Below are 13,967 nucleotides of genomic sequence, written 5' to 3'. Positions count from 1 at the left end.
GGGCAGGGGAGACCAGGCAGGGAGCAAATGTGGGAGGGAGAGAGAGAACAGAGTGCTAGGTTTGGACAGTCTCCCCTGGGGTCACTATCTTTCAGTGATAATAATGATGATGCTGGTGCTGATGATGAACAAGACAGTTTCCATTTTAGAGATGAGGAGACTGAGGCTCAGAGAGGAGCAGTGACTTGCCCAGGGCCACACAGCCTGCAAGCAGAGGGGCTGGGAATCAGACTCAGGATTATGGGAGCCCAGAACCCATGGTCCCAATACTCCTGGGATGTACTCCCAGTGCTCCCTCCACCCCAGGCTCCTGGGAGGGGCTGAGCATTTTGGGAGCCCAGGGACCTTCTCCTTCCCTCTGTCAGGTACCTGAACTACTTTGCCACCAAAGCAAGCCCCACAGGTGTGATCCTGGACCTCTGGGAAGCCCTGCAGCAGGACGACGGGGACCTCAACAGTCTGGCGAGTGCCTTGGAGGAGATGGGCAAGAGCGAGATGCTGGTGGCCATGGCCACTGACGGGGATTGCTGAGCCGCCCCAGACCCTCAGGCTGGGAGGGACCAGCAGGAGGCCGGCACAGGCGGGCCCGGGGCAGCCTCCTGTGGGGCATTTGGGCCTCCTCTGCCCCCGAGCTCACAGCCAGAATCGCCCCTCCTCCTCCTCCTCCCCCCCTTGCCTGCCCCCACAGACCACGACCAGCCTTAGGAAATCCATGGACTTTGTGGCTGGGAGGTCCCAGCATTCCTTCCCCATCCCCTTCTGACTCTCCTGACCTCAGACCTTTGTGCAGGAACCAGGATGAGGCTGAGGCCTCTGGAGGGGAGCAAAGAGGTGGCCCTCCCACCCTCAGCCCCGGGGCCCCTGGGGACATCTGTTTTAGTTGTGTTCTTCATTTTCTTCCTCAGTTACTGATTTCTCCCTCCTCCCGAAGCCCCTTCCTCCTTTCACACCATTTTCGTCTTTGAAGAGTCAAGTACAATTCAGACAAACTACTTTCTCCTGTCCACAAGTGAAAAGGAAGAGGAAAGAAAGAAGGAAAGAAAGCAAGCTTCAGACTGCTAGTAAGGCTCAAAACAGAAGAAAAACACCAGAACCACAAGGGAAAAGAAAAACCCAGTTTCTTAGGAAACGCAAATAATTTATTATCCAGATATTTGGATAAGTCCTTTTTAAGAAAAAAAAAGAAAAGAAAATGAAAAAACAACACACAAAAAAATAGAAAACACTTTTCTTGAGTGGATGAGTGTGGGCATGCTCATTGGCTCTGGCCAGGAGCGTGTGTGTGTGTGTGTGTGTGTGTGTGTGTGTGAGAGAGAGAGAGCGTGTGAGAGAGAGACTCAGGGAGAGAGACTGAACAGGAAACATTTTCCTGCTAATGATTCCACCTTAGACTACATTCTTACAAAGCTTCAGCTTCCCCAGTTCTACGGGATCAGATGAGGTTTGAGCCATGGTCCCATGTTTTCCTCTAAAATTCTAAGCAGACACTTAATCCATAAAGCCAGAAGCCTGAGGTCTGGTTTGGAGTGACGTCCCCACTCCCTCTCACAGCCCCAGGCGGATGCCCCAAGGCTCCTCTGGGCTCCTAGGAATCTAGATTAAGAGGCCCTGGGTTGGACAATGTGGACGGGCCAGCCCAGCTGTGAGCCAGGGAGAATTTCCAGTACTGTTGTCTTGGTGGGTCATGGAGAGGGGGTGCAGCCCAGAAGTGGGGCCCTAGCAGAGAAAGAAGTTGGGGATAATCCCTTATGAACACCTCTTCCCTGACCCCAGGATGGGGCCAGCTGGGGCACCCCGACCCTGCAGTCTCTAGACCAGGTGGCTGGAGCAGGGTGGCGTTCTCTTAATGCCAGGGAGTCCAGGAGCTACCCTTCCCAGCCTTGGTTTCTCCTTCTGTAAAACAGAAGGGATGGATGAGAGGGCCTCTCTAGCTGCATGAACTTCTCGGCTTCAGGGTGGTTTTGAGGAGCATGTGAGCATCAGCCCTGTGGCCTGGGAGGCTGGGAGGTGGGTGGCCTGGCTGTGCTTTACACTCCGCCCAGAGTGGAGGAGGAAGGGTGGGAGGCTTTTTTTCCAGCTCCCATCTCCACAGGCACCTCCCTTCCACCCTCTCCTCACCCTCCCGGGGCAGTCTGGGAGAGCTTGAATAAGCTTTGACCGGCAGGGTTGCCAGAGTGGAGGGTTCCAGAATGTTCTGAGAGGCCATCAGGGTCCCTTTTGGCCATCTGGCAGTGGCTGGGACCAGAATCTTGAGCAGGTGCAGAGACCTCATCAAAAGCCTCTCCTCCTTGGTACCCAGGGCAAAGCAAATGCTAGTGCTGGGCACTGACCCCTGGGCTTGCCACACAGGTCTGTGAGCAGCTGCTGGGACCAGCTTGGGCATATCTTGCCTTTGCAAGTCTGGTCTCCTGGGAGGAAAGCAGGTTTCGGGGCTGTAGTCCCAGCCAGTGTTCCCAGCCTGGCCTGCCGTGCACTCGGGGATTTATTGGATGGGGGTTCTCACCAGCCATCAGCCCTGCTAGGGAATGGGTCGGCTGTGGGCATTCACAGGCTCTGGGTTTGAGACAGGGTTCCTTTTTATCAGGGCTGCCAAAGGGGCCAGGCCTGCATCGGACTTGGGCCCCTGAGGCCGAGACCATGGCTCTTTACCCCAGCGCCCATGTGGACGTTGCCTCAGACAAAGGCAGTGAGCCTTCTCTGCCAAGGTGCCTGGCCTCAGTGGGCTCAGCCTACCTGCTTGCTCCAAGTCTGAGCTGTGGGAGCCCATGTGCTAGCTTGAGGGCAGCCTCACCAGTGCTGCGAAGGGCTTTACTGGTGCTGTTCCCCGGCTGTACGATGCCCACAGGCAGCCTGCGGTCCAAAGACCTGTGCTCAAGCTCCGCTTTGCCATTAAACTGCTGTGTGACCTCAGGCACATGATGGCCTTCTCGGGGCCTCTTTTCCTTTTTATACCTAGAAGTCCCCACAGCTGCTGTCAGAGACCCCTTAGAGCCTTGACACGTCATCATTGTAGGCTTTTGATGGGAACCCTAGTGGGTAGAAGTTGACTGCGGTCTGCTATGCCCTTCCTCCCCGCCCCACCCCCAGAAGCCGGCTTCCTCAGATCCCAGGACGGAAGTCCTTGGTGGATGAGGCCAGGCCAGCCACCCAGGTGCCATTTCTAATCTGATTTCCTGAAATTGTGTACCAGGGCCTGGAGCACAGAACCAGTTGGCTGCAGCCTCCTGGGAGGGTTCAAACTGTCCAGCTTTATAAGAAAAGCCTAGAACGGATTTGCTCGCCCCATCAATCTACTGAGGCTGCTGTGACTACATCTGCACACTGCCTGCCTTGGGGTAGGATGGTGATTTCTCTGCTTATTCAGGCCTGAGAAGCAGCCCCATGCGGCCCAGTACCTTGAGAGCAGCAGATTAAGTGCACAGTGTTTAAGTCTCTCTCCTCTCCGTGTGCTTGCACGTGCATGCGTGTGTGTGTGCGCTTTGATCTTCGGGCACATCAGAATGCCCCTCCAGGAATATGTCCCCACGTGTGTGTGTGTGTGTATGTCCTCCTCGCGTCCATGCTGGGACATCTGGAGGTTGGCATGCCTGTTTTTGCCCTCTCTGAGTCCACAGGGTCAGTCGGTGTATCTTCTATGTGCCTCTCCCTCTGCCTTCTCTCAGTGCCCCAGGCTCCGGAGGGGCTCCAGAGGGACCCTCCCCATCTCCTGGATGATCCAGGGCCCTCTGGTCCCCATCCCCCAGCAACCAGACAGCTGAGCCAGGTCCCTTAGCAGGTCCTCTGAGGAAAGGTGACCAGGAGCCTGAGTGCAAGGAGCAGCTCTCCTGGGGGCAAAGGGCTGGACCACCTGCCTGGGCCATCAACATGGTAATATGCCCAGGGCTGCAGGGCTGCAGGGATGGCCCTAATCCCACCTCTGTTTATTCTGTAAACTACAACCTGTAAATAATGTTTAGCATTCCTATTGTAACAAAATTAATTTTTATGAAATAAATTATATTTCCTAGTCTAATAAAAAAAATCCAGGTTGTATTCTGCTGTCTTCTTGACTGTCTCTCTATCAGCAATTGGGAATGATCTTCCTGCTTTTCTCAAAGTTCCACGAGTTTGGGTCAGGGAGTCATTACCAGAGCTCTCAGCTCCTGAAAATGATCACATTCAACTGCCTGATGGTACAGAGGGTGGAAACTGGCCCAGAGAGGAATAAGAACTTCCTCGTGGTCACACAGCAAGTTGGCTCTGGATCCCAGTCCCTGTTCCCAGCCAGCATCTCAGTGCGTGAGCATTTGTGGAATGTGTTCAGGGGTCAGTCATTTGAACCTGCCATGGGCTAGGAGATGGGCGGGACAGACGACAGACATGAAGCCCCCAGGCATCCCTGTCTGCCTGTGAGAAGTTCAGAAGGGTGTTGCCCAGCTGGGGTGAGGCTGAGATGTCAATTGAGAGCACTCGCCTGAGACATAAGGAAATCATGCAGCTAGAAAGGGAATGATGGGTGGGCTGAAATTGTGTGGCTTTGCTCCTCAGCTGCCCTGCACTGTTGGGCAGGGTACACACTGGACAAGAATATCATCTCTAGCAGGAAAGGTGGTGCTGTTCCCACATAGATTGTAGATTTCTGTATTTACTATGACATGTTTCCAGCAGATGGCAGTAAAGGAATTTACTCTAATAACATCAACATATTAATGTTAATTTTCCTATAGATGGAAGTCCCTTGAGGGAGTCTTTTTTTCTAATTTGCACAAAGGTGTCAGATAACCGGCAGCAGATCTGATCTCTGCCCAGCGGACTTCGGGCTCCCTGTGTGAGTGGAGTCTGGTCCCAGCACTTTCCAGCATGCATTGCCTGCTCCATGGGTGGATTCTGTGATCTCTGAAGTTTGAAGTGAGGGCACCTTCTGGCTCCATAGCAGAGAGTCACAGCACATTAAAGGCTCTGAGAAGGCCTGTGTGAAGAAGCTGTTTTCCTCCTAATAATACAGGGTGTCCCAGATGTTTTTGGCCAGGGAACCCTTTTGTAATCTTGCCCTGAAGGGCTCTGCCGGCTCTGACTTTCAGGGATCTGTGGCTCTAGGGTGTGTGCCACGCATGTCCTGGCTGTCCCCTGGGAGTAGGGAGCACCTGCCAGCTGGGTCCCCTGGGAGATTATGGTCTAGGGGGAGGTGGAATTGGCAAGGCATGTATACAAACAAGCACAAGACCCACCACTCAGATTGTCAGAATTTCCTGAGAACCCAGAGTACCTGGAGCCATCACATTTGTGTGTGTGTGTGTGTGTGTGTGTGTGTGAAGGAAGGGAGTGAGGGGATAGCTTGAGGTGGGGCAGCAGCCCGGGGAGGAGGTGGACAGAGTCAGGTGTGGGACAGTTATTTCATACAAGTAGCCCAGGAGTCAAGAGTACCCATTTAAACCCCCTCACCTCTGACTACCACCTAAGCAGGATGATCTCTTGCCACCTGCTCCTTGGTGGGTTGCAAAGGGTTCCAGCCTGGGAAGCAGGGAACCTGGTTCTAGTCCTGAAGCTGTGGGGATCATTGTCCCTCCCCAAGCCTCAGTTTCCCCATCCATGAAATGGGGGCCTTAGACTTGCTGTTCTGTAAGTTTTCTCTGCCTAGTATAGTTCTGTAATTTGGGGGAGGGTAGTCCTCATTCTAGGCAGGAGTGTGACAGCCCCTCCCCTTGGACCCTCCTCTGTCACTGTCCCAGGATGGATGAGGGACAACCAGAAGCAGGCAGAAGATGGGCTGGTTCTGACTATGTGACTGAGTGGCTGCCCAGTGAGGTGCCCTAGAGCAGGGCAGTGGGGTGACAAGGCTGCCACACATGCCAGCCAGCATGGCACAGCCAGCAATCTTCAGGTCATGCTCTGTTGCCCTTGAAGGGTTGCTGGGTGCAGCTGGGCCACCGGCTGCCCCTTCCTTCACTAGGAGCCATAAGGAGAGAAAATCCAGTCCAACCCAGCCAACAGCTGGAATTCAGACTCGAGAAGACCTCACCCAGTTCTATGTAGCAAAATTTCAAAATTTTTGCTCGTTCTAATTCAAAATAGGATACATGCTTATGGCTTAAAAAATTAAGATAAAAAGAGTAGGTGAAAACTAGATTCTCCTCCTGTCTCAGCCCCTCCCCTCCCGCCCTCCCCTGCCCCCAGTCTTCCCCTATAGAAGCGATTGTTACTTTTCTTACATATCCCCCCAGGAAGAGCTGTGCTTGTACAAACATATATTTATACATGTAAATATTTAAACATAATGGGTTCGATTGAAGAGTCTCAATCCCTTAAAGTATAAACATGAAATAGTTTTATTTTTCCAATAACTGCTCGGAAATTCATTTTGTCGACATCATCTTTCCCACTGGATAGCAGGCTCCCTTAACAATGTCTCCATGGAGGTCCCTAGCTTTTCCCTCCCTCGCTGTTATTAAGACAGATTCATTTTCTTTGCTAAGGCTCAACCCACCCATCTTGGAACTCCAACCTCATCTTTAACTAAAGCCCCGGGAGCGCCCTCTACAGGCCACTAGGGGCTGTGCTGCCTGCTCTCCACGCCTCCCTCTGCCAGTCTCTTCACAGCCTCAGCCAACCACTGCCTGCTCCCTTCCGAGGGACATCTTCCTTCCTCCCTCCCTCCTCCCTTGTCACTTAGTTGGAGAAGCACCATCAAGCCAGTTGTCACGTCCTGCACCAGGCACAAGCATCTCACACCAAAGCCCCAGCCTTCTCCAAGTGGCGCTGGAGAGTCTTAAGTGATTGTTCTCAACCAGTTGCTGTTTCTAACCATAATCCCTGCCCTTGATCAACATTCCAGGGGCAGGAGGCGCTAAAGATAAAGAACACCCAGCCCCTGATTCTTCAAAACACACTGGCAGGGCAGGGAGCTGGCCTCCATGCTGCTGCTAGACAGCTCATTGCACACAGCGCCTGTCACTCCTGGGTACCAGGTCTGGGCAGCACACACTGCCCTTGGAGCCATGAACTAAAGGGGAAACAGGGAAACAAATGTGCAAGGGGACCATGGAAGCTCAGAGAGGCCCTGACTAAGCCGAGGAGTCCACAAGGCTTTCTGGTATGATGGTATTTTAAAAGGCTGGGATTGGTTTCCCTGAGACAGTTTCTCAATGACGCATTTTCTGAGAGATACTTTGAGGCAAAAGTCGGCAGCAACTTTTTATTATTATTATTATTGAAGTGTAGTTGATTTACAATGTTAGTTTCAGATGTACAACAAAGCAATTCAGTTGCACATATATATACATTTTTTTCAGATTCTTTTCCATTATATGTTATTACAAGAAATTGAATATAGTTCCCTGTGCTATACAGTAGGACCTTGTTGTTTATCTATTTTATACATAGTAATGTATATCTGTTAGTCCCAAACTCCCAAGTTATCCCCCCACCCCGCCCTATCCCCTTTGGGCAGCAACTTTCTTTTATGAAACCTCATACAAAGAGAAGATGCTGGGGTCCTTGTAGCAGGTGATGGGCCAGATGTGAAGACTGTTGTCTGCCAGAGGCGCTGAGAAGGCCTCAGGGCCCTGTTTGGGTGTGTGTTTGGGTGTGAGGGGTGTGAGTTGGTGTCCTCTCAGTGACCCTAACCTGGGAGATGGGGGGGCCCGGGGGTGGGGGTAACCAGTGAGTCTGTGTTATTCCAGCAGCCTCATGGATGCTCATTGTGGGTGATTTGAATCTGCCCATTCAAGTTCCTCCGCCTAGGAAGCTTCCTTAAGGAGAGGGCCCTCCTTGATATTGATATTCAAATATTGATATTCAGTCAATATTTACTGATCCAATCCATAGACGGGCACAGCACCAGGAGTGCAGGGGGCGTGAATCAGACCCAGACTCGGCCCTCAAGCAGCTCCCGGCAGACCAAAAAGTGAATTCCCATAGCTGGTACACCAGGACCGAGAAGCCGCCTGAGAGGGACACCGACAGAGCAAGAGGGCGCACAAGGAAGGGAGGGGTCATCTGGCTGGCCCCCCTTGAAAGGTGTGGTGTCGAGGTAGGTAGAGGCCGGGGCGGAGGGCTGGGCCCAAGGGAGCACCAGGTGGCAGGAACAGTGCGATCACAAGCAGAGCGGTGAGAACGCCCACAGTGGGCAGTGGGCTGGCGGAGTCCGAGAAGGGGCAGGAGCAGGCCGGGGGTCTGGGAAGGAGGGAAGGGCCTGCTGACCCCACCGCCGTCGGGGCGTGGCTTCCTACAAGACCACCCCCTCTAGGCTCCCACGGATGGGGTCAGCCTTAGGGCTTTGTCTGTGGGCCAGAGGTCTCCAGGATCCACGCTGCTTGGTCACGTGAGGAAGAGAGGCGGCCTCACCAACACTTCACAAAGAAACGTGCCCTCTCAGCTGTTCCTTGAAGCACGAGGCGGTCTCAGCATCCCACCTGCCGTCCACTTTTGTCTCTACTTGAGGGCCCGGGAAGATGAGCGTTCTCACGCCGGGCCTCAGCGCAACAGGGGAGCGAGACAGGAAAGTGGAGACTGTGGGGCTCTCTGGAGGCCACACAGCCTGTTGGAAGGGGAAGACCCTCACTACAGGCTCAGACTCATGGTTGCCAGGCAGGAGTGGGTACCCAGGATGGCTCCATCCTCCTGCTCTTAGAAACCAGAATTCGGGATGAGGATTGGCATGTGAAATTACTCCATTTGGAATTGTTGGCTCAAATGTCTTTAAACCCTGCATAGGCCAAACAAGACCCACCCAGTTTGTGAGCTGCTGGGCAGCGGGGAGCTGTGGAGATGTTTTGAAGCAGTGGAGGGTCAGAGCTACTCTGGTTCAAGGGTTCGCTGCCTGGGACAGGGTCCCCAGCAACTGGCCCTCTCTGCAGACTGCCAAGAGGCCCCTGCCTAGGCTCTGCTTTCCCCGCATTGCATCAGAGGGACAGTGGCACCTGCTCCAGCTCCCCTCCCACATCCCTCCACAGGATAACAGCCTCAGCTGGTCCTTTTCCCAGGAGCCTGATGAAACCCAGGGTAGGGCTTAGATGCCAGCCTTCAGGTCCCAGCAACTCCCCTATGACCAGGTGCTCGGGGACAGATGCCCGGCACTCACACCAGTAAATACTGTGATTACCTAAGTGGGTTACACGGGGCAGAGGCAGCCCCTGAGAACTGCAGTGGTTCACTGGCATCCATGTCACAGACTTCTAGATGGCAGAGGTGGGGGTCCTTGGCCATCAAGTCTCCTATCCTCATTTGATGCCAAAATTCCCTCTACAATGGCCCACAGATGAGTTTGATCAGTCTCTGAATACTTTCAGAGATGGGGAAGGCATCACTTATTAACAGCAACAATGACAGCTGGCATTTATTGAGGGCTTACTTATTTTCACGGTAGGGGCTGATTTCCCCCTCAGGAACCAACAACGTCTAAGTCTTCTACTCCCTGAAAGCTTCTCAAATATTTGAAAGAAGCTCTCACGGTCCACCCTGGAGCCATTTCTCCCTGATCCAAACGCTGCCAGGTCCTCACGTGGCCTGGCCCAGCATCCATGTGCGGTTTTGTGCTCCCTCAGCTTCCTGGTGGCCTTCTGTTTTTTTGACTCCCACAGGGGAATAATGAAGGTGCCCATGTCACAGGGTGTGGGAGGCATAAAGCCACCAACAACTGGGAGGTGCCATGCACGAGGCTTGGCACTGAGGAGGTTCAGGAAATAGCAGCTAACATTACCCATAGCTCCAGCTCGGCTGTGGGTTTCAGGGGACAAGCTCAGGGGTTCTGCCTGCCCTGGATTTGAACCCACACTCCATCAACTACTTTCCATGTGACCTTGAGCAAATTGCTTAAACCAAATTCTTGAACCCCAGAATCAGTAACATAACAAATGGTTATTTTATACCACTGCATTTTGGGGTCATTTGTTTCACAGCCATAGTAACCAGAACAGAGGAGTTTCCAGAGTGCTAGTAATGTTCCATTTCTTGATGGTGGTGCTGGTGGCATGGATGCTGCCATCGTGTGATCATTCATGGACTCTACACTTAGTACACTGGTCTATATGTAGGGGATACTTCCATCAGAAAAAGTCAAATAAGAAAACAAAAGAAACGGTGGAAAGCATGCATTAGAGAGGATGAGGTTGAAGGCATCGCAAAGAGAAAGATCAGTGGATCCTGAAAAGCTCCTGAGCAGGTGGGAGGGGAGGGATTGGGATCTGCAGCTGGAGAGAGAGCAGACCTAGGACAGAGGCGAGCAACTTCCCTGGTGTAACTGGACTGAGAGAGGGGAAAAAAAAAAAAACAGGAGCAGATTGGGGACAGGTGAGAAACCAGGAAGTTCCTCTTTGGTGGCTTCTGTTTTCTCTGTCAAGTAGGAGGCAGGAGGCAAGTCCATCTCAGGATGGCTTGTGTTCACGGGTTTGAGGCAAGTGGAGGAGGAAGGTGGCACCTGTTCCTATGGAGAGCAGGAGCTAAGACGCATCGTGGGAATGCTGGAATCCTGGAAGCCAGGCTCAGGTTGGTAACATGCGTTCAGAGTGGAGCCACTGGCCTGCTGGAAACTTTCTCCAGCAAGACTCATCCGCTCAGGTGTAGGTGGGTTCACCTGGGGTTGGCCAGCAGCACCACTGGGAAATGAGGAGAAGGGAGTTAGGGTATTGCCAAGATGTCATTGAAATGATGGACCACGGGATCTAACTGGCTCAGAGTGGAAGAAAGATGCTTGATGCATGGAGGGGAGACAGAGGTCAGGGGCTGGAGGGTCAGGGGCTGCTCCTGGAGGGAGCAGTTGAACACAGTAAGGAGGGGCTGCTCCTAGAGGGAGCAGTTGAACACAGTAAGGAGAGATAGTTAGGACTTGAATTAGTAATGTGGGAACAGAGAGTTATGGGTCAGCAGTTATGGAGATTCCTTACGTCTCAGGATCAACGCGCCCTGTTTGGGGGCCCAGGAAACCCTGGAAAACAGGAAATGCAGCCCCATTGAGCCAGCCCAGCCTGCAAGCAATGCAATGACAGGGCAGGGCCACAAGACGGCAGCACGAGCCTGATGAGGCCTCAGCCTCTGCCTGATGGACTTCTGTGCTGGGGCTGTGCGAACATTCAGGCTCTTAATGCTTAGCCGCCTACAGGTCTGCAGGCTTTGGGTAAAATGAGTTTATGTGACACCCCACTCCCACCCCCCGCCACACATACACTCCCAACCATCTTTGATGGAATCCCTGACTGAGCTCTGGAGGCAGAAAGGCATTGATTTGAATCTGGGCTCGGCCACTAACAAGTTGTGTGACTCTGAGCAAGATACTAACCTCTCAGTACCCCAGGTTCCTCGTATGTAAACCGAGGACTAGAGTAGCGACCTCATGAGGTTGTGCGTTGAACTCAAGGAGATGGTCACTGGCGGAGCGGAGGGCAGGCAGAGCTTCCTTGACAGCAATCAGTCCTGCTTATAGAGACTGACACTAGGCCACAGGGAAGGCTGTTAGGTTGGAATGATCCGAGGAGGGGACCAAGGCTTGCCTTCTTAACAATGCCTAAACAGCATCCAAGCCCAGGTCCATCTGGCTTCAGCTCTTGGCCAGGCCTTGGCATCACCTCCCAGTTCCCTAGGGGCAGGAGCAAGTCCTTTATAATAGTGAGATGGCCTCTGTCCAGCACTCAGAACTTACAGGGTATTTCCAAGTCAAGGAGTGAAAGGATACTTTTCTCACGGGGCTGAGGGTTGTAAAATATCAACCCAGTGGAAAGTGCTTTGAGTGTTTTGAGTTTTCTTTCCTTCCTTCTCCTTTCTTCCTCCATCACTTCTCTTCCCCTGCCCTCCTTCTCCTACTTATCTTCCTCTCCTCCTTCCTCTCCCCACTTCTTTTTCTTCTTCATGTGCATTTCAGAACAATGGCGATACCCAGTGGCAGTGCAGCACTGTACCATTTACAAATATTTCCCCAACGCTCTCTGATGATGCCTGCAAGCAGGTGGTTGTTGGCATCGACCTCTCTCAGTTGCAATGGCACTACTCTTCCTCTCTACCCAGGCACAGAGTAGGGGGCCCTCAAGGCAGGGAAATGTGGCCACTCCGTTCGGTTCCTAGGCTTTAAAAGGGGCCTCCACAGCTGCCCAGCACTCTGACACCAAATGTGGGGTCTGTTTTTTGTTGTTGTTGTTTGTTTGTTTGTTTTAAAACACCAGTGACTTATTCTCCACCTCTCTGGACACCAATGGGGTGTCCTACAACTCAACTCTGACACTACCTGGAACCACAGACTGCACAGGTTGAGGGCTCAGTCGCACAAAGCTGCCCCCACTTCGGACTCAAGGAGGAGGTACCCAGGGTGCCCAAACTTTTGTCCAACTTGGCGACAAAATCGAGGGTTCCCACACACCCCCTTCAGTTTCAGTAGTTTGCTAGGATGGCCTATAGAACTCAGGAAAACACTTAACTTACTCTCACTGGTTTGTTATAAAGGATACAAATGAATAGGGTACAAGGTCTAGAGCAAAGGAGCTTCTGTCCCCATGGAGTTGGGGTGTGCCACCCTCCCAGCAGGTGGATGTGTCTGCCAACCCAGAAGCTCTCTGAACCTCATCATTTAGAGGTTTTTATGGAAGTTTATTATGTAGGCATGATAATTAACTCACTGGTCAAGAATAATTAAGTCAATCTCCAGCCCCTCCCGCCTCCTTGGAGGTGGGGCGTGGAGCCGAAATTTCCAACCCTCTAATCCCAGGGTGGGTACCTCTGGCACAACCAGCCCCCACCCAGAAAGCTATCTGGGGCCCTCCAAGCCCACCTCATTAGCATAAACTCTGGTGTGGTTGAAAGGGGCTTGCTATGAATAACAAAGATGCTCCTATCATATCACCCCCTTTACTCAGGAAATTCCATGAGTTTTAGAAGCTCTCATGTCAGGAAGCAGGGACAGATCAAATAGATATTTCTATCATAATATCGCAGGGCCTAGCACATAGCAGGTCTACTTAATGAAGGAAGCACAGTGTTTTCTGAGCCTCACCATGAAACAGGGCTGGCCTGGAGAGCACCCAGCACTGTGCCCACACCTGTGGGGTTTTAGAACCAGGCAGATCTGATGTTACGTTCCAGCTCCATCTCGGCTTCCCACAGGCCCAGCTTTCTCAGGTCTGTAAAAGGGGCACCATGCAACTCCAGCCCTCAAGGCACGTAGGGTTAATGAGACAGTGGATGTCAGGGGCCCAGCAGAGAGAGGGTAGGATAAAAGTGGTCGCTTTAGCCTGTAATTCGACAGTGAAGGTCTGGTGGCTGGTGGGAGGGCCTGGTGGGGCAGGGACGGTCCGCAGGACTGCGTGCTGCCGGCCCAGCTACCCTCTGCCTGAGCCAGACAATGAGCTTCTGAAAAGTACTGGCCTGACACACAGTAGGCTTGACTGACGCTATGAGCACAACTGAGCGGCTGGGCCAGCTCTGGACTCTGGGGCAGGACGGTCCCTGAGGCAGCGAGACCATACAGGTGCTGGCGGGGATGGGAGGGAACAGCAGGGGATCTGGGAGGGGCGGGTGAGAGGCTGGAGTCTGGGGGCGGGGTGGAGGGCTCTTCGGGGTCCTGGGGAGCAGGGCTCTGGGAGCTGAAAGGGGAAGGCTGAGACGATGGGGTCCGGTCCAAGATGGTGATACAGCGGGTGGCAGCACCGGGAGACGGCTCACCGCGCACTCGCACGCCAGCCTGGGCAGTGCACCCGGGCGCCCGGCGCTTCGCTCTCCATCTGTGAAACGGACGTGTGTCCGCAGCCAGGCGCCAGGCGGCGGCGCAGGGAGCAGCGATAGGATAAGGGTTTGCAAACCCGGAAGCGCCGGCGGGCGTGGGCGCGCCGGGAGGCGGGGCCGGGCCTGAGGCCCGGCCGAACCCGGAGTCGCAGTGGCCGCGGCGGCCGGGGAGGCGGCGGCGGCGGTGGCTGTGCGGCGACAGTAAGTGCGGGTCGGCGGTCGGGCACGGGCCTGGCCTCCACCCAGCTCTTCAGGCTCCCGGTCACCCTCCCTCCCCAGGGCTCGCA

At 53.5% G+C, this 13,967-nt stretch overlaps 2 protein-coding genes across 4 annotated transcripts in view; both read left to right on the top strand.

Moving 5' to 3' along the window:
• Positions 1 to 3,586, top strand: part of UNC5B (unc-5 netrin receptor B) — an 84,482-nt gene extending 80,896 nt beyond the window's left edge. For both annotated transcript variants that reach the window (XM_072971349.1, XM_015246621.3), the window contains one exon: positions 366 to 3,586. In XM_072971349.1, the coding sequence (XP_072827450.1) occupies positions 366 to 531 (166 nt within the window). In that variant the 3' untranslated portion in view covers positions 532 to 3,586. The remainder of the gene's footprint in view (positions 1 to 365) is intronic.
• A 10,194-nt stretch (positions 3,587 to 13,780) lies between these two features.
• The window catches only part of SLC29A3 (solute carrier family 29 member 3), a 41,511-nt gene continuing 41,324 nt past the window's right edge, over positions 13,781 to 13,967 (top strand). For both annotated transcript variants that reach the window (XM_031682257.2, XM_015246647.2), the window contains exon 1: positions 13,781 to 13,881. Coding sequence is in view for 1 of the 2 variants with exons in the window: in XM_015246647.2 (XP_015102133.1) it covers position 13,881 (1 nt within the window). In the remaining variant the exon portion in view is untranslated. The remainder of the gene's footprint in view (positions 13,882 to 13,967) is intronic.

Source organism: Vicugna pacos, chromosome 11 (assembly GCF_048564905.1).
Source record: "Vicugna pacos chromosome 11, VicPac4, whole genome shotgun sequence".
Lineage (NCBI taxonomy): Eukaryota > Metazoa > Chordata > Mammalia > Artiodactyla > Camelidae > Vicugna > Vicugna pacos.
The sequence above is the reverse complement of the archived record's forward strand: the minus strand, read 5'-3'. Positions and strand labels throughout refer to the sequence as shown.